Source organism: Sminthopsis crassicaudata, chromosome 2 (assembly GCF_048593235.1).
Source record: "Sminthopsis crassicaudata isolate SCR6 chromosome 2, ASM4859323v1, whole genome shotgun sequence".
Taxonomy (NCBI): Eukaryota; Metazoa; Chordata; class Mammalia; order Dasyuromorphia; family Dasyuridae; genus Sminthopsis; species Sminthopsis crassicaudata.
In genome coordinates this window covers 566057392-566082864 of record NC_133618.1, presented here as the reverse complement: position 1 = coordinate 566082864, position 25473 = coordinate 566057392, and the positions used below count along the sequence as shown (strand labels likewise).

Genomic DNA, 25473 nt, shown 5'->3' with positions numbered 1-25473 from the left:
TGTAACATCCAACCTCTTCTTTCTATTCACACAGTCACTACTCTCATTCAGATCTTGATTACTTCTTGCCTGTAATACTGAATAGCTTCCTAATTGATGTCTCTTGTCACAAATTTTTCTCCTTTTAAATCCATCTTTGATAACAGTTGCCAAACTGACTGTCTAAAAATGAGGATTTGAGAGTTGTCACTCAACTGCTTAATAAATTCTAATGGCTCCTGACTGCCTTATGGGTCAAATATAAGTATCTTTGTTTAGTTCTAAAGCCCTTTAAATCTTATTTCCAACTTTCCAACCATATCATATCTACTACTCTCTTCTGAACTCTACAGTCTAACTAAACTGCTGTTCATGTGGTTGTCTATACACAATGCCAAATTTCCCTTCTTTAAATTTTTAACCTTATGTTGGAATGTAGGGTCATTTCTCTATCTTTTAGAATCCTTGTTTTGTTCAAAATTCTGTTAAAGTCTTGCTTGAAACACTCAACTGTTTCTGCCTCATCTCCTAAATTTACCTCACATTTATTCTGCTTATACTTATTTGTGAACACATTTCCCCATATACTAACAGGTATATACATATTTCCCAAGTAACAATGGCAAATAAGAAGCACTGTTTGTTAACTCACCTATTCTTAACCACTTCTAGGATCATGGTGGAGATACATGATTTTTGAGGGACAAGGTTCTGCAGAAACTTTGAACTGTGAAGGAGCTGGAGATCCTTGAAGCTTTTGAGAATTGATGTTTTCAGAAGGTCAAATACCTAATATAATTAGAAGAAAAAGTTATCAAACCAAAAAAACATAACAGCTTTCTCTATCATCTTTTTATGATAACATTATTAAATGTTTATCAGTGCACAGCCAAATGAATCGAGGAGACTTGATTCTGTTCCTTATCAGCATACTCTCTTATTCTTGGTATAAGTTTTGAAAAAAGATACATACACATCATGGTCAGCCTTCAAAAAAAATTTTTTTTTTTTTTTTTTTTTATGCTTTAGATTTGACTAAGAATAGGGCTAAGAATTCTGACGCAGAGAGACAAATTGTTATAAATAGAATTAAAGTCTGATGATGTCTTTATTAAGAAGGGGATAGGAAGGACACATCCAAAAATTTTGTAACTTCAATGACCAGAAATCACTTCAGATCACTTGGAGATAAAGTGGCTGATCCTTAATTGCATCACTGTAATTAAGTTTTTTTTTTTTTTTAGGACAGTACAAAACTTGTTTGAAATGCAAACCTCATTTAGTGTTGTGATCAGAAGTAACCAATTTTTCAGATGCATTATAACACTTTTTACCTTTCTTACCCTGATCCTTCTCCTTGAAAATCCTTTTAAATCTGTAAATGTTTTCACTAACATTACTGCTTACTTTTTTGATTAGGCTAATGTAATTATTTACCAAATATTCCCAGTATCCTTTTGTTAAGTTTCATGTACCCCAGGTAAGAAACTCCTGACCTGAAACCTTCCCCTTGAGAGAATAAATTTCAAATAATCAATTCTACTGTTTTAGGACACTAGGCTGCTGGTACATCCTCCTGACCAATGTACTCTGCTGAACTAATTTTTATTCAACCAGAAGCAATTTCTTAAAAATCAATGTATAATAAAAGTGTCCAAAAATTCAATTAAGGTTTTTATCTTTGCTCTTTTGGGCTCACTTTTTTATTTCTATTCTTCTCCCTCTTGTACAAAAAACAAAGACATGAGAAGGCAACATATAAAGGATACCCTGGCCTCTAAAGAATGGCTATAAATTATATAAGCAATAGCAGAAACCAGTGCCTCCAAGAACTGTTCCCCCAAGGAAATGTTCACTAACTACATGTAGTTACTAAGGAATCTCACCCTTCCACATAAATACCTGTTCCTCAAATCTTTGTATTCTTGCTACTGAGAGTAGGAGTGCAATGCTGAAGGGACATATAGTTTTGTTGGCATCTCCTTGCTGCCCAGTCTAAGATAAAGATATCAGAAAAAACGTTATTACATACAACTTAAAGGTATAGCATAGCAAATAATGCAATAAAACAGATCTTGGAATTTCTAAGATTCTTGTCTTTGTAGGGATTCAAAAAAATGAATATATTATTTGAATATGCTAATCAGTAGCTAATCAGCAGGCATCAATATTGATGATTCCCTTTCACAGCAATTCTATGAATCTAATGGTCTGCTCCTTTTCTAGAGTAGCTTGGTTAGTGACATCTATCTGAACCAGTACCTGCCTTGTTAGGAAACAAAGTACTTTTCCTGTCAAGTATTTCTTCTCCTTCAAAACAAGGTAGAATAGTCATTAACTGAATTTAAAAAGCTCTGTGCTTACAAACAGCAGTATCTGTAGAGCTTTAAAGCTAACTAAATATTAAATGCCTTATCCCCACTCCTCTATCCATTACACAAGACTGCTTATCATAGAGCATTGATTTATAACAAGTTTAAACTATTAACTGTTAAAAATCTAAATAATATTCAGAGTTTCTACACTTATTACATTGATCAACAAGAGATATAACTGAATATTATGAAAAGCTCTGTAAAGAATAAATAATATTATCATCATTTCTTAAGAGTAGACAACTGAAGCCAAGGTTTAAGGTCATATAAGATAACTGAGAAAGGGCCATTTACTGACAAATATATCATATTACAGTAAAATTCTAAATGGAACCTGTTGGCTCATTTAGTGATATGTTGATGATCATTTAGTCTAACTATAGAAGTATGACCTACTTTTTAAGTAATTTCATGTTATAATAGCCTTACTTGATTCCTGATATTAATGACCAACATAAAAAGATTTCTAGTTCTAAATCTCTGCCCATTTCACCGAGATACTAAATTACTTTCAGATTTGGCTGTACCTTTAAGTGTTTCATGAGTTCTCTACCTAGGTCCCGGTCCAACTTGATGGCAAACACAATGTGCAGGATAATGGTGCCTTCCACATGACGCAGTTCACCAGATGGCACTGTGACAAGGTCTAGCAATCTAAAGGAATAGAAAGATGGGCCTGGAATATATCACTGAATATAAGCAATTAGTTGAAGCACTCAGCTGTGCCGCTGGATCTAATCACACTGGACTCAAAATAGAAATTGGTTCATTCAATAAAAAAAATTGAGTGTCCATAATGTATAAGGAGGTATAGGACAAGAAGCTGTCTGTCTTCTAGGAACTTAAAATCAAGCACAGAAGAAAGCCAAAGATAGTTGAAACTAAGTATTTGAAGAATTCTAAGGAAGGAGAAATCACTGACCATGGAAAGCTTCATTTGGACATGATACTTAAGCTTGGCCTTGAAAAATGGGTAAGAATGGAGATGTAAAAGGCACTGCTGATAGGAAAAAAAATGGCATAAGGTAATATCTGTGCAAAAAAGCTAAAGAAATAAGGAGTATATACTAAAATATTTATAGCAGCATTTGTAGTAGCATAGAGTTGGAACATATGAGAAGCCTGATTATTGAGAAATAGCTAAATAGCTAAACACATTTTGGTGCATGACTGTTATGGAATATTACTATATATAATAAACAATGAACATGAAGAATACTGAGAAGCGCAGGAAAACTTATAGAAACTAACAATACAAACAAACCAGGAAAGCAACACATATAATGACCAAGATTTTTGCTTGTTGCTAAAGAAGAGAGAAGGTACACTTCCTTTTTTTTTTTTTTTACACTGGAAAGGGAGAAGAATATAAATGTGGAATTTTGCATATATAGTCAATATTCACATGCTAATTAATTTTGCTAAACATTTTTCTCTCCCCCATCTTTTCACTCTCTTGTAACAAGGGATGGTTCACTGGGTGTTTGAGAAAGGATAGATGTATTTGGAAACTAAGATGATATAAAACAAAAGACAAAAATTAAAATTATTTAAAAAGAAAGAACAACAAATGTTTTATCAAGAACAGATTCAAGGTCTCTTGAACAAACTATTACAATGTGAAAGGTATAGAAGCAGGAGAACAATTTATAGCCACAATGCCAGTGTTTTAAGAAAAAAAAAAACAAAAAACAAACTACTTTGAAAGACTTAAGAACTCTCATCAGTGAAATTATTAACCATGACTGTAGGAGAAAATGAGGAAAACTGCTTTCTATACTCTGACAGAGGGATATGGACTCAAAGTTTCAAATAAAACATACATTCTTGTATGTGGCAAATAACTGGATTGCTTTTGCTTGACTATACTTGTATGTTACAAAGATTTTTTTTTAAATTTTTCTATTGAGAGGAGGGATTTTGGAGGATGAAAAGATACATAGTGTTGTCATACAAAAAAGGGAGACAAAAAAGTCATTGAAGAATTTTAAAAATCACAAAGAACAAAATTAAATTCAGAAGGAGACACATAAGTAGGCTAGATTTAAGCTAATATGGCTGGGGCAGCTAGATAGTGCTAAGGATAATGCACTGGCTCCAAAGTCGGAAGGACCTTAATTCTAATCCAGTCTTAGACACTTCACATTTACTAGCTGCGTGATCCTGAGCAAGTCACTTAACCTCAACTGCACCCTTCCCCAAAGTAAGATGTTGAATTTACTGTATTTTTTTAAAGTAACCTGTATCTAAGAAGTTCGTGGTTTCACATAAAATCCTTTTTTTTTTTTTTTCTGTTTAAATTTGCATATAGAACTGTTTATTGGGGGACTGGTTGTCAAGTGCACAAAAAAAGAAACTGAATGTCTTTAAGTTATTACTGGTGACTGCAAATTAGGCAAATTGTTGCCTGGATTATCTACAACTGAGCAGGAATACAATTCTTTGTAGTTAACTTTCAATACAAACAGTTCTCACTTGAGGCAAATTTGTATGATATAGATTGCTTTCGCTCCTGTTGGTACAACTCTGTGCCAAGAATTCTCAGCTTTGGTTAGGGGAGAAAGAGAGGCCTGTAGAAGAATTACCCTATCTTAAGCAAGAACAATCTGTCCTTGAAACTAGGAAATGGTATACTTCCAGTTCAACAATCCAAGAAATAGCTCAATCCTCAATTATTTAGTGCAGGTTACATCAAGAATAAGTAATCATGGACATTGCTCTCTTCAGCAGTGAAATGAACCAAATCAGTTCCAATTGTTCAATGAGGGGAACCAGCTACACCCAGCAAAAGAACTATGGGAAATGAGTGTGGACCACAACATACCATTTCCACTCCTGCTTTTGTCTGCTTATATTTGTTTTCCTTCTCAGGTTAATTTTACCTTATTTCTAAGTCTGATTTTTCTTGTGCAGCAAAATAACTGTATAAATATGTATACATATATTTTATTTAACATATACTTTGACATATTTAACATGTATTAATCTACCTGCATCTAGGGGAGGGGGTAGGAGGAAGGAAGGGAAAAGTTGGAACAGAAGGTTTTGCAAGGGTCAATGCTGAAAAATTACCCATGCATATACTTGTAAATAAAAAGCTATAATAAAAATTTTTTTTAAAAAAAAGAATAAGTAATCATGAGTATTTTAATATAAAATATCCAGATCCTGAAGCTAACTACACAGCTTACCAGAAAATGATAGAAAAGAGTGAAGATTAAGTGTTCTCAAACTCTACAGCGTCATGTGGAGACTAGAAGGGTTCTGGGTAGGAGAAGCCAAAAGAGTAGACAAAAAAATGTAATTACGAACAAATAAAAACTATTGTTTTACAAAAGAATGACTTTATTACTCACTCATCACCACACTGCTCCTCTTTGTGTGATTTATCCATCTGACTGAAGAAGGCTATAATTCCTTCCAGAACTTTTGTCCTACTTCCCTGTAAGTTATGGAGAAAAAAACAAAACAAAACAAAAAAAAAAACTAAAAAAAATGAACTAAACTATTCAAGATTAACAGTGTCTTTCAATCCAAAGGCTTCTTAAAGCATAAAGCTAAATGGACCAAAACTATATCCTAGAACCACATATTGGACACAGAATATTTTCACTTGGGTCTGGAGTGGCTCTGAGGAACCAGACAATGGGAAACACTGCGTTCTGATCTATGTGCCATAGCCATTAATTTTTGCTGTGACATACAAAATATAATCTGCCACTATATGAATGTTTTTCTCAGAATTAAAGTGTGAGATGCAATCAAATGTACCTGTATGCTGAAATATATAATCTATACTCTAGGATATTTCTGGAGTTCTCTCTAAACCTGAAAGAACAACAGGCTGGATCATTCTGAATGACTAATTTCAGTTTGGCTGGTTCAATTTTGGAATTTAAAAATAAAATTTGTTTTTGTTCCTACCTTAGAGGAAAGCAACAGAAGCTGGTAGACCAAAGGAGGTATCTCTTGGAGGTCCAATTTGGAGAGCAGCCTCAGGACCTTTTCTACCACAAACTCCAACTCCTCTACGCTTAGAGGGACATCCCTGTGGATCAGACATTTTTATAATCTGTGGACATACCCTGGATGCTCAAATGCTATCTAATTCTATCTTAATGCTTCCTAGTATTTACAGTTCCAAGAAAGAAAATCGTAGGTGATTATTGGAATAATCTACCTTTTGATTTCTGACTAGAGCCCTTTAGAAGAACCAATAAACTCACTCAAACAAGGACCAAAAATCTGAAAAAACCCACAACATTATGAGATGTAGAGATGGAAGGGACCCCACAGAAGCTCCATTTAGTCACTCATTTCACAGGTGATGAAGGGACAGCCTACAAACATGAAACCACTTGCCCACAACCACACATGGGTTTGACTCCAGGCCATCTGCTTCTTCTGGCTTCTTTCACTAAACCATTTTCCTCACAGGCTTATACTTTGGGGCCAAGGAGAAAAAGAACTTCTCTGACATACAAGGGTAAGAGGCTAATGGCCCAGGCAGTTCAGAGAATAGCCAGAGGCATGCACGAGAGTATTGTCAAACAAGTTTCTAAAAGGATAAGATAGGAAAATAAAGAAAGAAGACTACAATTTTACCTGAACATAGACGTAAGTTGGATTACAAACTGCTGGTCCCATCTGATTAAACAAGATGCCAAAATAAGAAAAGTTATTTATTTTAATTTGCAAAAATTAGTCAAGAGAAAAAAAAAAAAACTTTAGCTGATTTAAGCTTGCTTTAACCCTATTAGAAAGCAGCATAATCTAGCTAAGAAATGGTAAGCTTTTGAAACTCTCAGTTTGGCGTTTCTGCAATTGAGTAAAATCTGGTTTTTAGGAAATATTATTTAACAATTTTTTATTTCCTCTTTATTACCATATCAGTGCTCTAATATTACAGTAGATGCAAAGTAGTAAAATCATTCCACTGTGGGCATCAAACAATGATATTAAAAAATCAAATAAATAAACAAGGCCACATCCAGGGATACTTCCATGAGCTTCAAATCATTTACTCAGCAGCTTTGGAGTTCAGTGTATTACAACATGCAGAATTAAACTAAAAACAAAAAACAAAAATCCAGGATTTGAATAAAGGCAAAAGACCAAAACTACATGAAAGAGAACTAAGAAGCAATGGTTTTATATTGTTTTTGCTCTGTAGACTTGTATTATGCAATAATTTTAAAGAATTGGTTCATAACCTCCATTGTCCATGACAATCTATAGCTTGATAGGGACTCCTCTGAGCAATTTGCAGCCTCTTAATTATAACAGGTTTTTCACCTTTGACTCAAGATTTTGCAAAATTAAGTTAGTAAGCAGGAATTCAATTCTTTTCTTGACAAACTCTGAGTATAAGGCATATAAGCTCTCCACAAAGTTATCTCCTATCACCTTTTCAATCTGACTATTGATACATACAATGTTACATGTGGAAAGAGCCTTCAAAATGATCTGGCCCAATAGTCTCATTTTAGGATGTAAGAAACCCAAGATCATTTATATAACAAGTGACAGAACATGGACTCAAATCCAAGTTAGGTATCAAAACTTCAACTCTAGTGTCCTTTCCATTATACAATAACAACACCTAATAGAAAACTCTAGATAATCAGTGAAATTATTTTAAATTAAACCTTTATGAATTATTTACATTATTCTGTTGTATTAGAATTTTATTATATTAAATGCTACTCAAGAAAAGCAATTTGCCAACTAATGCTTAGAAATATTTTTGGCATAAAAATATTTTAATTGTAAAATATTTGTTGCAAGCATACCTCTCAAAACACTTATGTTTCCATTCCTTTCCCCAAAGATTCAAATTTCACTTGAAATCAACTTTTAATTCTCATAACACAGCAGAAAAAACTTCAAGCTATGCTAGCACAAAGGAAATAAATCCCAAGTATTTGGATACCACAGCTTGCAGTAATTTTCTATTATTTGTGAAAAATTAGTGCTGTCCTTTCTGTTATGAGTGCTAAAACCTCTAAGTCTCAAGTAGCTAAGATCTCTTCCTTCTCTTAGTAAGTCATGCCAAAAGACAAAGATAGAAAGAAAGTGAATATAGTATGCCATAATGAATTCCATAGAGGTTAAAGGTATGCTTTTTCTTTTCCTTAAGAAATTGATCATCAGAAAAAAAAAATGGGAGTTAAGGGTAATAATTCTATTAGCTTGAGAAATTGAGGATACTTGACACTCTAAGAAGTTCCTAAAGTGATATCTAGTGAGTCAGATCTCTACCTTGAAAGGAGTTGTTCAAAGAACTAGATTATCAAATAACTCTAATACTGAGAACATGAATGGAGCATTTAAAATCCTTCATTGACTAAAATAATTCAATACAAAATAAATGATTCTATAATGGTACAATATATGACAAGGGTACAAATAGAAGTTTATTGTTCAAAGAAACAAGTCCCCTGCTCTTTATGGCCATGGATAACTGAAAAATTCACAAGATAATTAAGAGACTTACCGGCTAGAACACAGTGTGTTAATAAGCTGCTTCTTATATTCTTCACCATTCAGTTCACCTGAAAAATATAAAATGCAACAACTGCTCCACTTTCCTTTACTCATTCCCCACAGGAGCTGTTCAAAAACAATTTCCTTCTCAACTTCTCAACCCCCACACTCACAGTACACAATTCAGCTTCCAACACCTCTTTGAGAAAACTGAAGATATCCAATAGGAGCAAAGGGTGTGGGGGGGAACTTTAGGTCCCCAACTCTTTTCTTTAAAGTGTACAAGGATTATTAGTCATTTTATTCTTCTTCTCTCTAATTTGTGATTTTTCTCTATGACAGTCTTTCTAACCATATGTCTGCCCTTAGATATTCTTGCTTTCTCCAGGAGCATTATTCTCTCCCATGCTTCTTTAAATTTTCCCTCTCCATTGATTCCTTCCCACCTTTCCAAAAACATTAGTCCCATACAACTACCATTTCTTTCTTCTCTCTTACTACCAAACTTTTATGAAAGGGATTTATGTCTGGCACCTCTTCTCTCAACATCGACTCTGTTCAACTCTTTGTAATATGGCTTTTTGAGTCACTATACAGAACTTAAGATACTAGAGAAAATGTCACCCCCAAACAATTTATTGTATCTTTCACCACTCTCTCTCAAAGAATTTATTTAATCTGGGCCTACTGTTCTTGAATTGGATTAAACAAAGACATTTCCCCTACTAGTCTGGTTAACACAAACAATACAAAGTCTTATAGGAAGAGATCAAGATCCATTCCTAAACTGTTTTGTCTTCTAGTCAAGGAAGATGCTTTAGATGATACTGATGTATTATTTCTAAATTTTTTCTAAAACAAAAAGAGGTCTTATTGCTACAGACTTTCATACTTCCCTAGGGACTGCACAGAACATTTTGTTAGGAATTTCACTTATGCACTGATTCTTCAATATTCTATATTAAAGTTGTTTGTATTTATGTTTTACTTCCCGATAAGACTGAAAGCTCCTTCAGTGCTCACCTAAACTTCCTATTTTCCTTAGCACCTAACACAATGCTTTGTACACAGTAGGCTTTCAAATTTTTATTGAACTTCTGAAAAGTGGAAAGAAATTACCTTTTCCATAAGCCAGGTTTTCCTTTTTGGTAGCTAGGGCAGTAAGGATAATGGGTAGTAACTCCAGAGATTTCCCATTCACCAAGCTGCCTTCCCTGACAACATCAACAAATCCATTGGCTAACTCAACCAAGGAGGAGCCAGGCAAACTGTGAGCCTAAAAGTTCAAAGATCAAAGAAATCAAGTAAGGGCCAGAAGATGATGCATTTAATTCAACTTTTTGTTGAATTAACAGAAGTATTGCCTAGAGATCAATTATCCCCAAAAGGTACAGACCTGAAAAAGAATTGTTCTAAAAACTAGAACTGGACATATAAGGGGTATAACAGACCCTGCTAATTACCCTATTTCTTGAACCACAAACATGTCAAGTTTTCATAAGCATGAAATCCAGTGTAATTAATTAGATGTTGTATGGTTCAAAAGCAAGACTTTTAAAATTGCTGCTTGAAATAAAAGATGCCACTGCACTGAGCTTAATACCATGAAATTTCCCTAATTCTTCTTTTTACAAACTGCAAATCCAGGAAAGTCATCCCAAGGAATCCTTAAACTTTCATTTTACCTCAAGCATCAGTAGCCCTGTGATCTCAGATGCTACTTCTCTATGCAGATCTCCTGATTCCACCAACTGGATACAATATTTGTATACCTTGAGTCTCCTAAGGGATCCAGCCTCCTCAGAACATGGAGAACCTAATTGTTTTAGAAGAAGAAATGAAAAAACAAAGCAGAAAAGAAGAAATGCTATTATTACTATTATAACAGAACACAGAGAAAACAGACAGATTGAGAAAGACAAAAGATTAATCATGCATCTCTCTAAAACTAATCACAATAGAACCTAAGAGTTGTGGCCAAAAGGCAAATTCATAGTATTTGATTTATTAAATTACTTGTTTGCTATAACAAAGGCACAGAAAATTTTTTTTTCAATGTTTAACTAGATACTGCAAAGAAAACAAAAAGAGTCTTTGAGAGGATATTTCTCACTTATTATTATAACAGCAGCAATTGTCAGGATAACTAATGTAAGACCTCTTCAAAATACACTATATTGTCAGTCATGTACACATAGGGGTTGAAAAACTCTTTTCAGCAATGCAATGATCTTATATAAGTACAAAGGACTCATGAGGAAAAAATGTTATCAATATCCAGATTAAAAAACTGATGGACTCTGAAGATAGATTGAAACATTTTTCCCCCAGTTACTTTATTCTCTCATGGTTTTTTTCCCCCTTTTGATCTGTTTCTTCCTTCACAACTGTGACTAATGTGACAATGTTTTACATGATAACATATGTATAAACAATATCACATTGTTCACCATCTTTGGAAGAGGGGATGGATTTTGTAAATATGAATAGTAAAATTTTTCTTCACATGTTTAACTGGGGAAAAAATAAAATGCTAAATAAAAAAAAAAAAAAGAAGCAATAGCTTCTGACCATACAAAGTTACTATGGCAATAAGGAAGATGAAGACATACTCAGAAGATAAAATCAAAACCTCCAAGAAAAATATGGATTGGTCTCAGGCGTGAAAGAGCTCAAAAAAGATTTTGAAAATCAAGTAAAAGTAGAGGAAAAATTGAGAAGAGAAATGAGAGTAATACAAGAAAACAAGTCAACAACTTGGCAAAAGGAGACAAAAAAATACTGAAGAAAATAATTCCTCAAAAAACACACTAAATCAAATAGTAAAGGAAGTACAAAAATCCAATGAGGAAGAGAATACTTTTAAGCAAAATTGACCAAATGAATAAAAAGGTACAAAAGCTCAAGAAAATAATGCCTTCAAAATCAGAAATGAGCAAATGGAAGCTAATGACTTACCAAAAGAATTAAAAAAAAAAAAAAAAAAAGTGGAAAAACAATGTGAACTATCTAAACAAGTGATCTGGAAAACAGATTCAGGAGAGATAATTTTAAATTATTGAACTACCTGAAAACCATGATGAAAAAAAAAAAAAAAAAAAAAAAAGCTTGGACAGCATCTTTCAAGAAATTATCAAGGAAAACTGCCCTGATATTCTAAAATCACAGAGTAAAACAAATCAAAAGAAGTCACTGATCTCTCTTAAAAAAGATCCCAAAATTAAAACCCCAGGAACATTATTGTCAAATTCCAAGGCTCCCAGGTCAAGGATAAAATATTGCAAGCAGACAGAAACTAGTTAGGATAAAACACAATCTAATAGCTTCTACATTAAAATTTTTTTCTTTTTCTTTTTTTTTTTTTGGGGGGGGGGGAGAATTAGAAGGGGACCTAACCTTGCTTCCACAATAAAGGTTTTGTGGAAATGATTTCCATGACTTCACTTGTATAACCTATATCAAATTGTTGGCCTTCTCATTGAGGGGGTATAGGGAGGGATGAAAGGAAAGAATCTGGAATTCAACATTTTAAAGACAAATGTTTAAAAATATTGTTTTTACATGTAACTGGGGAAAATAAAATGCTAAATTAAAAAAAAAAAAAAAAGGAAGAGGAGGATATGGGGGAAAAAGAGGAATTGTTTTAATCATGAGTGTGACTTATCATAGGACAACCAGTGGGAAATATCCAATAAGCAACTAGCTATTCAGAATCTCAGGAGAAAGACTGAATATAGTTTTGGGAATGACATACCCAAAGATTATAAATAAACCCACTGGAGCCAACAAGATAGCTGATAAGGAGTATGTACAAATAGACCTAGTCCAGGAAAGAATCCTGGACTATACTCTTAACTAGGAGGCATAATATGGAAAAGCCAGAAAAGGAATTATAGAAGTAATCAGATGGGTAGGAGGAAAATGTCATGAAAACTCAAAGGAGAGAATATCCAGGAAAACAATGTAATCTATAAAGTCAAATATTGTAGAGCTCAAGGAAAACAAGATCTGAGAAAAGACCACTAGCTCTGGCTATTAAGAAATCAGTAGCAATGTTGGAGAGATTAGTTTTTTTTTCTTTCCCTTTCTTCTTTTTTTTTAATTATAACTTTTTATTGACAGAACATATTCATGGGTAATTTTTTACATTATCCCTTGCACTCACTTCTGTTCTGACTTTTCCCTTCCCTTCATCCACCTTTTCCCCTAGATGGCAGGCAGTCTTATACATGTTAAATATGTTATAGTATATCCTAGATAGGATATGTGTGTGCAGAACTGTACAGTTCTCTTGTTGCACAAGAATTACATTCAGAAGGTAAAAATAACCTGGGAAGAAAAACAAAAATGTAAACAGTTCACACTCATTTCCCAGTGTTCCTTCTCTGGGTGTAGCTGATTCTATCCATCATTGATCAATTGGAAATGAATTAGATCTTCTCTTTGTCGAAGATATCTACTTCCATCAGAATTCACCCTCATACAGTATTGTTGTTGAAGTGTATAATGATCTCCTGGTTCTGCTCATTTCACTCAGCATCAGTTCATGTAAGTCTCTCCAAGCCTCTCTGTATTCATCCTGCTAGTCATTACTTACAGAACAATAATATTCCATACCATTCATATATCACAATTTACCCAACCATTCTCCAATTGATGGGCATCCACTCAGTTTCCAGTTTCTTGCCACTACAAAAAGGGCTGCCACAAACATTTTGGCACATATAGGTCCCTTTTCCTTCTTTAGTATCTCTTTGGGATATAAGCCCAGTAGAAACACTGCTGGATCAAAGGGTATGCAGAGTTTGGTAACTTTTTGGACATAATTCCAGATTGCTCTCCAGAATGGTTGAATTCATTCACAACTCCACCAACAACGCACCAGTGTCCAGTTTTCCCACATCCCTTCCAATATTCATCATTATTTTTTCCTGTCATCTTAGCCAATCTGACAAGTGTGTAATGGTATCTCAGAGTTGTCTTAATTTGCATGTCTCTGATTAATAGTGATTTGGAGTACCCTTTCATATGAGTTTCAATTTCATCATCTGAAAATTGTCTGTTCATATCCTTTGACCATTTATCAACTGGAGAATGGCTTGATTTCTTATAAATTAGAGTCAATTCCCTATATATTATGGAAATGAGGCCTTTATCAGAACCTTTAAGTATAAAAATGTTTACCTAGTTGTTGCTTCCCTTCTAATCTTGTTTGCCTTAGTTTTGTTTGTACAAAAGCTTTTTAATTTTATATAATCAAAATTTTCTATTTTGTGATCAATAATGATCACTAGATCTTCTTTGGTCACAAATTCCTTCCTCCTCTACAAGTCCTATGTGCCTCTAATTTATTTATAATTTCGTTCGTTATGCCTAAATTATGGACCCATTTTGATCTTCTTTTGGTGTACGTTAAGTGGCTGAACCCATGCCTAATTTCTGCCATACTAATTTCCAGTTTTCCCAGAAGTTTTTGTCAAATAGTGAATTATTATCCCAAAAGTTGGGATCTTTGGGTTTGTCAAACACTAGATTACTATAGTTATTGACTATTTTGTCTTGTGAACCTAACCTATTTCACTGATTAACTAATCTATTTCTTAGCCAATACCAAATGGTTTTGGTGACTGCTGCTTTATAATACAGTTTTAGATCAGGTACAGCTAGGCCACCTTCATTTGATTTTTTCTTTTCGTTAAGTTTCCTTGAAATTCTTGACCTTTTGTTCTTTCATATGAATTTTGTTATTTTTTCTAGGTCATTAAAATAGTTTCTTGGGAGTGATTGATATAACACTAAATAAATAAATTTAGGGAGTATTGTCATCTTATAATCACTTGGCCTATCCAAGAGCAGTTAATATTTTTCCAATTATTTAAATCTGACTTTATTTATGTGGAAAGTGTTTTGTAATTTTGCTCATATAATTCCTAACTTTCCTTTGGTAGATAGCGATTCCCAAATATTTTATACTATTGACAGTTATTTTGAATGGAATTTCTTTTTGTATCTCTTGCTGTTGGATTTTGTTGGTGATGTATAAAAATGCTGAGGATTTATGTGGATTTATTTTGTATCCTGCAACTTTGCTAAAGTTGTAGATTATTTCGAATAGTTTTTTAGTAGAATCTCTGGGGTTCTCTATGTATACCATCATATCATCTGCAGAGTGTGATAATTTGGTTTCCTCGTTACCTACTCTAATTACTTTAACCTCTTTTCTCAACTCTTACTGGCAAGTCTAGCATTTTTAATACAACATCGAATAATAATGGTGATAATGGGCAACCTTGTTTCACTCCTGATCTTACTGAGAAAGGTTCCAGTTTATTCCCATTACAGATGATGCTTACTGATGGTTTTAAATATATTGCTCCTGATTATCTTAAGGAATAGTCCATTTATTCCTATACTCTCAAGTGTTTTTATTAGGAATGGATGTTGGATTTTATCAAATGCCCAATCAAATGCTTTAATCAAATTTTATCAAATTTCTGCATCTATTAAGATGATCACATGGTTTTTTGTTAATTTGGTTATTGATATAGTCAATTATGCTAATAGTTTTCCTAATATTAAACCAGCCCTGTATTCCTGGCATAAATCCTACTTGGTCATAGTGTATTATCCTGGGGATGATTTTCTGTAACCTTTTTGCTAATATTTTATTTTAAGATTTTAGATCAATATTCATTAGGGAGATTGGTCTATAATTTTCTTTCTGTTTTTAACCTACCTGGTTTAGGTATCAGTACCATGTCTGTGTCATAAAAGAAATTTGGTACGACTCCTTCAATCCCTATTTTTTCAAATAGTTTATATAGCATTAGAGCTAATTGTTCTTTAAATGTTTGGTAGAATTCACATGCAAATAGATCTGGTCCTGGGGATTTTTTCTTAGGAAATTGATAGCCTGTTCTATTTCTTTTTTAAAGATGGGACTGCTTAGTCAATTTACTTCTTCCTCTGTTAATCTGGGCAAACTATATTTTTGAAGGTATTCTTCCATTTAATTTATTGAATTTATTGGCATAAAGTTGGGCAAAATTATTCCTAATTATTGCTCTAATTTCCTCTTCATTAGTAGCGAGTTCTCCCTTTTCATTTTTAAGACTAACAATTTGATTTTCCTCTTTCATTTTTTTAATCAGACTTACTAAGGGTTTATCTATTTTGTTGTTGTTTTCATAGAACTTTTAGTTTTATTAATTCAATAGCTTTTTTTAACTTTCAATTTTATTAATCTCTCCTTTTATTTTTAGAATTTCAAGCTTAGCGTTTGACTAGGAAAGGGGATTAATTTGTTCCTTTTTTAGCTTTTTTAGTTGCAAGCCCAATTAATCGATCTTCTCTTTTTTCTATTTTATGCAAATAGGCCCCCTCTAGATATAAAATTTCCCCTTATTACCACTTTGGCTGTATCCCACACATTTTGGTATGACATCTCATTATTGTCATTTTCTTGGGTGAAGTTATTAATTATGTCTATGATTTGCTGTTTCACCCAATCATTCTTTAGGATGAAATTATTTAGTTTCCAATTTTTTTTTTTTTTTTTTGGTCTATTTCCCCTGGCTTTTTATTGAATGTAATTTTCATTGCATTGTGATCTGAAAAGGATGCATTGACTATTTCTGCCTTACTGCATTTGAATTTGAGGTTTTTATGTCCTAATATATGGTCAATTTTTGCATAGGTTTTCTATAGCTGAGAAGAAAATGTACTCTGTCCATTTAGTTTTCTCCAAAGATCTATCATATCTAATTTTTCAAGTATTCTATTTACCTCTTTGACTTCTTTCTTATTTTGTGGTTTGATTTATCTAATTCTGAGAATGCAAGGTTGAGATCTCCCATTATTAAGTTTTGCTGTCTATTTCTTCTTGCAGCTCTCTTAATTTCTCTTTTAAGAATTTAGATGCTATACCACTTGGTGCATATATGTTTAGTATTGATATTGCTTCCCTTTAGTGAGATATAGTGCCCTTCCTTAGTTCTTTTAATTAGATCAATTTTTGCTTGATCTGAGATCAGGATGGCTACCCCGCTTTTTTGACTTCATCTGAAGCATAATAGATTCTGTCCCAACCTTTTACCTTTACTCTGTATGTATCTCCCTGCTTCAAGTGTGTTTCCTGTAAGCAACATATTGTAGGACTCTGGCTTTTAATCCAATCTGCTAACCGCTTCCTCTTTATGGGGGAGTTTACCCCATTCACATTTATGTTTGGTTAACAGGCATTAACCCCTGTTTATGCTTTTCTCCTTTCCTTCCTCCTTACCCTCTTCCCCAGTATTAAACTTGGGAACACCACTTGCTTCTCATAGCCCTCCCTTTTTAGTATCCCTACCCCTACCTTAGAGTTCTTCCCCCTATCTTACCCCCCTTTTCCTCATAATTTCTGTATTCCCCTCCACTTAGCTTACTCCTTCCCTTTTCACTTTTCCCCTCCCACTTTTCAATGAGGTGGGAGAAGTTTCACCATAAATCGAATGCCTAATATTTTTTTTTAAGCCAATTATGATGAGAGTAAGATACACACTATGTTCATCCCCCTCCATTCTTTTTCTCAGATATAATAGGTTTCTTTGCCTCTTTGTGAGCTGCAGTACCTCCACTTTATCCTTTTTCTGGTACAATTTCCTTTCCACCTTTAGTTTCTAGAACGAAGTATACATGTGTTCTTTATATGTCTTTATAACAGAAATATAATTCCCAAGATTTCTTTTTACCTTCTTAAGTTTCTCTTGAGTCCTATATTTGGAGATCAAACTTTTTGTTTAGTTCTGGTTTTTTCATCAGAAATAAATGAAATTCACCTATTTCACTGAATGTCCACCTTCTTCCCTTGGAAAAAAGTGCTCATTTTGGTTAGGTAAATTATTTTTGGCTGCATACCAAGTTCCGTAGCCTTTCGGAATATCAGATTCCAGGCCCTCCGATCCTTTAATGTGGATGCTGCTAGATCCTGAGGACTCCTTATTGTGGTTCCTCTATATTTGAATTGATTTTTTTTCTAGCAGCTTGTAGTATTTTTTCCTTAGTCTGATAGTTCTGGAATTTAGCCACAATATTTATTGGAGTTTTGATTTTAGGGTTCCTTTCAGTAAGTGATCAATGAATTCTTTCTATGTCTATTTTTTCTATATGTCTGGGCAGTTCTCTTTGATAATTTCCTGGAAAATAGTATCCAGGCTCTTTTTTTCATCATATTTTTCAGGAAGTCCAATAATTTTCATATTATCTCTCCTAGATCTATTTTCCAGGTCTACTGTTTTCCCAAGAGGGTATTTGACATTTTTTTTTCATTATTTCATTTTTTTGGTTTTGCTTGACTAATTCTTGGTGTCTCCTCAAGTTATTCAATTCCATTTGTTCAAATCTGATTTTTAATGAATTATTTTCTTCACTCACTTTTTAAATATCTTTTTCTAATTGTTCAATTGAGTTCTTAAGTGAGTTGTTTTGTTTTATGGAATTTTTTTTTTTTCCATTTGGCCAATTTTATTTTTTAGAGAGCTATTTTCTTTTTCCAATTCACTAATTCTGTTTTTCAAGGATTTCTTTCTTTATCCACTCAATCTTTAAATGAGTGGGATAACTTATCCAGACCTCCCTTTCCTTTTCCCATTTTTATTCTAGCTCTCTTGTGAGAGTCTTTTTAATTTCTTCTATGAAAGTCTTGTGTGTTGACGACCAAATCATATCCCCCTTTAGGGATTCATCTGGAGACAGTCTGTTTTTAGTCTCTTCAGGATTTAAAGTCTACTCTCTAACCATTTAGAAGCTATCAATAGTTAGAGCCCGTTTTAATTTTTTGTTCATTTTTTCAAAGAAGAATCAAAGAAAACAAATAAACTAACAACAACAACAACAAAACAAATGCAATCTGCTTTTTTGGTGAAGGCTAAATGGTATCACTGAGCATTTTCTACAGACTGCAGGGGGCAGCAGTGTGGCACTAGCAGGATAGCAATGGCTGCACTGCGTCTGCACTCTGATAGCATATTGAGTCACTCTGGGTGGGTCTGGCCAAGTCCTGAGAGACCCTAGCATTTCAGGGTTATAGTCTTTACCCCCTGTGTTTACAGCTTCTCTGCTGATCTATTGGCTTGCTGCCAGGGCAAAGTAGCCACATTGTAGTAAAGTTCTCCCTGCAGAACTGAGTGAGATCACATCCCACCCCACTCAGGTCTGCTCAGTGTGATCTGCCTTCCATATTCTCACTGCCTGCCTACAGTCTGTGCCCAATTTAAATGTCCCCACTCATGAGCAAAAACAGACCTTTTCTGCTGACTTTCAAGGATATCTTCTGTTGGTAATTATTTGTGTTTTTTTTCAGTCAAGTACTAATTCCGAGGCCTTGTCATGAAATAAAGTATTCTGAGAGCAAGAGAAAGCTTAAATTGATGTGTGTGTCCTCTCCACCATCTTCGCTGGAAGTGGAGAGATTAGTTTCAATTAAGAGATGGGATCAGAAACCAGTCTTCAAGGGGCTAGGAAGTGAGGATAACAAACAGATAATTTTTTCTAAAAGTCTGGCTGTGAAAGGGAGGTATTTAGGATGATAACCAAAGGAGTCAAGTTTTTTGTTTGTATATAAAGAGATGAGAGAGATCCAAGTATGAAAGAGCAGGAAGGGAGCCAGAGAAAGAAATTTAAGATAAAGATGATGAATAAAATAGTTGCATAGGCAATCTGCTCCAATAAATGAGATGAGATCTAAGATGTAAGTATTTAGTTAGCTTTTGAGAGAAGGGCCATTCTTTCATTACAACAGAGGAGAGAATGGGGGAGGGAAAGGGAGGAGCAGGAAGGTTGTTATGGGATTTTAAGATGTAGGGGAGAAAGTTCATAGAAAATAGCCTCTGATTTCTCAGTAAAGTATTTTTTTTAAGATTTGCAACTAAGGAAGGAGACAAAAAGATCTTTTATAGGCTTAAGGAAAAAAAGAAATGTTTGAAACAAGTCCTGTAGATAGTATAATAAAAAGAATATTAAGGAAAAGTAAACTTTTTGCTCTGCAGTAATGAGGGGCCAATGGGCACACAAAACACAAATCTATAAAGGGCTTAGTCAGCATGATCACGTGGTTTCCTTAGAAATACATGAGTAAGCAGACAGATGTCAAACAATAAGAGCACTCTTAGGTGAGATTTAGCATGGGATAAACATTGATAAAAGAAGTAATCAAGGACAGTTCAAGTTTCCATAAATGTAGATTCAAACAATTTAAAAATTTTTTAAATTTGTCTCATGAAAGGTGGGAGACTGCTGCCCTGCAGTAAAAATGGTTTTACTGACAGAAAAAAAAAGAAAACTAAATAATTACTTGTCAAAAGCCCCAAACCATTTTTCACTTTCACTGTTCTATCTCATATCAATGTGCCATTTTCCAGTACATATGCCCACCTCTAAGAGTGTGAGAGAGACTTCTGCCATTGTGGAACTGGAACTTGTTCAAGAAATAGAAATAAGAGCTCTACCTGCTTTTAAGAAAAGAACTGGATAAAGTACTTTATTAAACAACAGGGCTCCTTAACCTCGAATTAGATATAGATCAGGTAGCAATTACAGCTATTGCTTTAAACACACTTTTAAAGACACCAAATCAAGGGGAATGGTAGGTAAAAAGCTTCTTCTAATCACCAATAAAACATCACCATTTAAATCTTATTCAATAAAATTCCTTTTAAACCAACAACAATAATAACAACAAACCCCAACTGTCCTTTCATTTTGTTCTGTGTCCTAGTTGATTTTACAAAACCATAACTGACTAAACAAAATGCCCTTTTGGTGTGAACATTTAGGAGAGTGGAAACAGAAAGACAAGCTGTTAAAGAAACAGTAAAGTTTTATATATCCTCATAGTGAACAAATTCAATGACTAATAATTAGCCAGAGAAATAAGGCAATTCTTTAAGCCACTTTTAGGACAGAGCACTATTAACAATCACATCATCCTCATTATTACCCTTGAAGATGCCTTTCAGAAGAGCTCCAGGTGATTTTCCTTTTACTGCATGTTTCTGAAGGAGACCAGTCAGCTGTAACCATAGAAAGAATGGTTTCAAATTTTAGTTAATAGTAAGAAACATCATTGTCTAGTAAAAATGATTAAAAAAAAAAAAAAAGATGTACCTTCTTAGGAACAGATCTCTAATTGACAACAAGAACCACAAGTCAATTTTTTTTTTTAAAGTAGGGCAGTAATGCAATTTAATAAAAGTTAATTCAACTTTTTAATTTTATTTTTGAAAACAAAATAATCATAATCCTTGCAAACAAGTAGTATGATACAAATGAGTATGCAAATAACTACAAAATTAGTTTAACATGTTTAAACTAATTAAGAGTGAAGTCTTATGTTCAATTAGTGCTGCCATAATGTAGTAAATAGGATAGACTTATGCCACTTTCAATTATTGTAGCAATAATACATGAAGAACTCTTATTCTCATTCACCATACACTCAACCATAACTGCAATAGGGGCAGAATGAGAGAGAAGGTGCTAAGAATGAGTTTTCAAACTATCTCTACACACTATCTTAATTGTTAATACTCAGAATGTAAGCCTGGCTGATGAACAATCGTGGACAGTATTGGAAGAACTGAATCATATCAAACTCAATAGTCTTGTTACAAATAAAACAAGCCAAGAAATGGCATAAAAGACTTTATCCAAGAAATCTATTAGGTGGGAAGAGGTAGCCCACTCAGGAAGCAAGGGGAAGGGATCCGAAGTAGGTGGCTAATTGTGCTATGCAGGTGCCATGCTGCTCACTCTGAAAGTCCAGAGGAAGCCCCTTAGTCTACTGAGGGGCCCCCCAGAGAAGGGTTCATGAACAGGAGATTAAAGAGGAAAAGGTACCACTGCAGCAAACATTCACATTGATGACATAATAGAACAAAGAACTTTTCATTCACATATAAATTACTTACATTCCTGTCCTCTCTTCTCATATTTCAGGAAAACCAAAATTTGATGATCAAAGATTAGTTGTCTTTTCACTGTCATTTTGCATTTACATAATATAGTATTTTAGTATTAGAAACTTTTAGTAGGATTTTCCTCAGCAATAATAAATAGCAACTGAAATCTTCATACTCGCCTCATCATCTTTCAGGCATTGTAGAAATTCTTGCAGTTTCTCTGCTGTTTTTTCTGTTGCTAGAGAGAGAATTTTTTGGTCCATTGTAGCTCATCTCATGGAACTGTAGAAAAAGTGCATTACATGAGGGCTTGATTTTCAAAGAATCCTACAGCTGAAAGATGTTGGCAGGTTACTGTATTTCTCTTTCCTCCAGAAAAACAAAGGATTCTAATTTTTAGTCCATTGAAAAGTCTTTAGATTTCCCCAATAACTTCCCTTTCTCAGGATCTCTACTGTCCTCAAAGTGACTTTCATGGCTATTATTTAGCATAAAGAACTGCTAAAAATGAATGATCAATTTCACAATAACACAATGGAGGCTGTGCTGGACCTGAAATCAGGAAAAACCTACGTTCAAATCCAGCTGTAGATACTTACTAGCTTTGTGGTCTTGATTCAATCTCACTATTTGCCTCAGTTTTTTCATCTATAAAATGGGGATAAGAATACTCACCTCTCAAGGATGCTATGAGAAGATGAAATATTTGTAAAGTACTTTGCAAACCTTAAAGAACCATAAAATGCTAGCAATTATTATTACTGAGCTGCCATTAAGTGTGAATGTGAAGTGGGGATTTACAAATTCATTATTTCATCCTAAAGTCTAACTTTTTTCTAGGGACAGCAGTTTTGACATATCTTTAAAACATTTGTTAAAAGACAAAGATCACCTCTGAAGAGGAACAGGGAGGACCTCACAAATTGTGTCTGTGAAGGGAAAGCAGAGCTGGCGCGCGGGGTTAGGGAGCACTGGGCGCTGTGGGAATACCCAGCGCTGGGCTCCAGGTCCAGCTCTTCCTGCCACTGAGAGACCCGACCAGCGTGGGCCGCTCACTTATCTGATTCTGTTTCCTCCTCGGTAAGACGAAAAGCTCGGACTGGATGACTCAGAGTTCTTTTCATCTCTTCACTAAAAGGGAGGGGGCGCTGTTTCTTGAAGCGCTAGCTTCTGTCTGAGATTTCTCACTGTAAACATTTCTGGAGCATCTGGGTGCAGACCGTGCACAGGACAAGGGAGGGAGGACGAGGATGACAGCACGGTGAGCAGCTCCGGACTTAAGGGAGTTTATAGCCTGGGGGCGGGGTGGACGGCCGCAAACTCGGCGAACTGGACAAAATTCCTTCAAGCGGCAGGGCCAGGATGAACCAACCCCCTCCCAGCCTTCTTGCGGGCAGCACTAGAAGCGCCAAATACTAGGGGCCGGAGACCCCACCTCAGCCCTACGCCCCGAGCCGTCCCCCATTACCGAGCTCCCGAACCACTGGACCTAAGGAGCCGTTGTGAAGCGGGACACTCAAAAGCACAGTTCCTGCTCGAATCCAGGAGTCCCCAGGTTTCCTGAGGGGCACTTCCGCTTAACAGCCGCTAACCTACTCCGAATCTCCCGCTCAATAGTAGAGCGCGCTGACCTCACTTCCGGTATCCGAGGCAACAACTCCCGCCCCTACTACCCTCAGGCGGCCGGTTTCCGTTCTTCCGGGTTCCGCAATTTAGAAGATACCAAGTCTTAAAAAAAAAGGGGGGGGAGAAAACAAGAAGGTAGTAGGGAAATAGCCAGGGCAATTTGGTATAATAGGAAAAGAGCGGCCTTTGGTAAACAAATAATCCTTTTAGAGCCCCAGCTCTACTTTCCTTTGCGGGGGAGGATGAATTGCGTCCAGTTCGCCACTATCTCTTTCAGATACAATTCAGACTTCTCCCTTCCCCGTAGTCCCATTTTTGACGTTGACGTCACACATCCAGACTAAATTAGGTTTTTGCCGCGTGACGCAGCTCTCTGCTATTGCCCGAGCCTTTGTATCCACAGCGCGTGGCACTGGGCCTGGCACGTAGTAAATGCATCAACGTCAGTCAACGAGCATTTATTAAATGCTGAGCGCTGGAGATACCTACTCTCAAGAAGCTTCCAATTTAATAAAAATGCCGGTGGGCTGGACTTGGCCCCCCTGAGTCCCATCCCCCACTCCTGGATTACTATTGTCGGGATGGTCACTCATTGGATGTCATTAGTCACGTGCTCCATTTCCTGAAATAAATAAATAAATAGACCGGACTTTCCTCCTGCGCTAACTTATTCCATCCCCCCTGTGCTGAACTTCTGCATTCATTCTCCACAGCATCGCCTTTTCAGAACTTTCTGGTTCATTTTAACACCCCCTCCCCAATGAACAAACATTATTTCCTTAATTCCTTGACTTAATGTATTTCCTTTAGATTTCTTGGAAGTGGGAGCTTTATTTAGAAAAGGTTCCCCCTGAAAAAGTGGAAAATCTTCCCGTGTGCCTGATAAATCCTCTAAGAAACTAAACACCCAGGTTGCCAGAGAGCTTCCCTGAGGGAGAGGGGTGGAAGGAGGAGAGACATCTGGCTGAGAAATACCATTTATATTACCTGAAATTCTTCAGAATTTCCATAAATTATATTCTTGTAAACGATGCTACGTGAAGAGGAATAATACTTTAGGAGAGAACCAGTAAGGTTTAACAGGTTGGTGGGCGGGAGGGGGGGAATGGGTATAGAATACACTTTTAACATAAATCTGATTATTAACAATTCATTAAATTAAAAAACATTCTATCCATAACGTTTTTAATTCTAGACAATCAACTAAATAATAAATAAAACCTTGATTTGGGAGGTTTGCCTTTTTTCTGAGATATAAGTGTCCATACAGAAAATTCAGCATTTGGGAGAAAGTTCTGGTGGAAAGCGAGAGTTGTTCCAGCTCGCCCCTGCTTGTATTAGAATATCCTCATCATCCCACAGTTACAGCAGGATGCATGAAGTAATGAATTATTGACCCTTTTTATGCAAATCTATGGAAAGTGTCATTCCAACACGTCCTCTCTGCATATTTATGTCCTGTCTCCCTTGAGGGTAGGGGCCGCCTTTCCCCAAGCCTGTGTTTGAGGAAAAAGGACCACCTTTCAGATCGCAAAGAACTCCGACTTTGGAGGTGGTTGGAAATCAGGATTCTATTTCTGGCTTTGTTGCTCACTAGTGGTGAGTAATCTAAAGTGTCTAAGACTCAACTTTCTAGTTATTAATACTAGAGCTCTCTTAAAGCTAGATGCTCCATTACAGTCTACTTATTCGTTTATGGTTCTGACACTGAAAATGAATTGTGTAATTTAGCAAATTCTTTTTTTTTTTTGGTTAATGTTTGAGATGAACATTTTAGGGGATAAGAATAGAAGGAAGAAATGATTTTTGGAAGCTTTGTGGGAAAGGTTAACCTAGATGGGATGATTCAGTGTCCCAAAGGACTGATTCACTGTTTTCAGGGAAGGAACTCGATTGTAGAAGAACAAGAAGGTGTTAAAAATAAATGTTGTTGCACCAGCTCTGAAGTCAAGAGGGTCTGAGTTCAAATCTGACCACTTCTAACTATGTGATCCTGAACAAGTCACAACCCCAATTGCTTCAGCAAAAATAAATAAGTAAATTTTGTTAGGGGCTGGTTGGGGAGCCAC

General features: G+C 35.2%; 1 protein-coding gene across 2 annotated transcripts in view; it reads right to left on the bottom strand.

The window, feature by feature from the left end:
• FANCI (FA complementation group I) overlaps positions 1-23418 on the bottom strand; it is a 70400-nt gene extending 46982 nt beyond the window's left edge. The window contains exons 1-12 of one of the 2 annotated variants that reach the window (XM_074295131.1): positions 23247-23418; positions 21958-22060; positions 20818-20890; positions 10526-10656; positions 9960-10116; positions 8851-8908; positions 6960-7001; positions 6279-6402; positions 5711-5796; positions 2882-3008; positions 1882-1974; positions 632-768 (exon numbers count right to left, since the gene is read on the bottom strand). In XM_074295131.1, the coding sequence (XP_074151232.1) occupies positions 632-768; positions 1882-1974; positions 2882-3008; positions 5711-5796; positions 6279-6402; positions 6960-7001; positions 8851-8908; positions 9960-10116; positions 10526-10656; positions 20818-20890; positions 21958-22041 (1112 nt within the window). In that variant the 5' untranslated portion in view covers positions 22042-22060; positions 23247-23418. Of the gene's footprint in view, positions 1-631; positions 769-1881; positions 1975-2881; positions 3009-5710; positions 5797-6278; positions 6403-6959; positions 7002-8850; positions 8909-9959; positions 10117-10525; positions 10657-20817; positions 20891-21957; positions 22061-22670; positions 23167-23246 lie in introns of those variants that run through there. The other variant, XM_074295132.1, reaches the window with a different exon arrangement.
• Positions 23419-25473: the final 2055 nt, after the last annotated feature.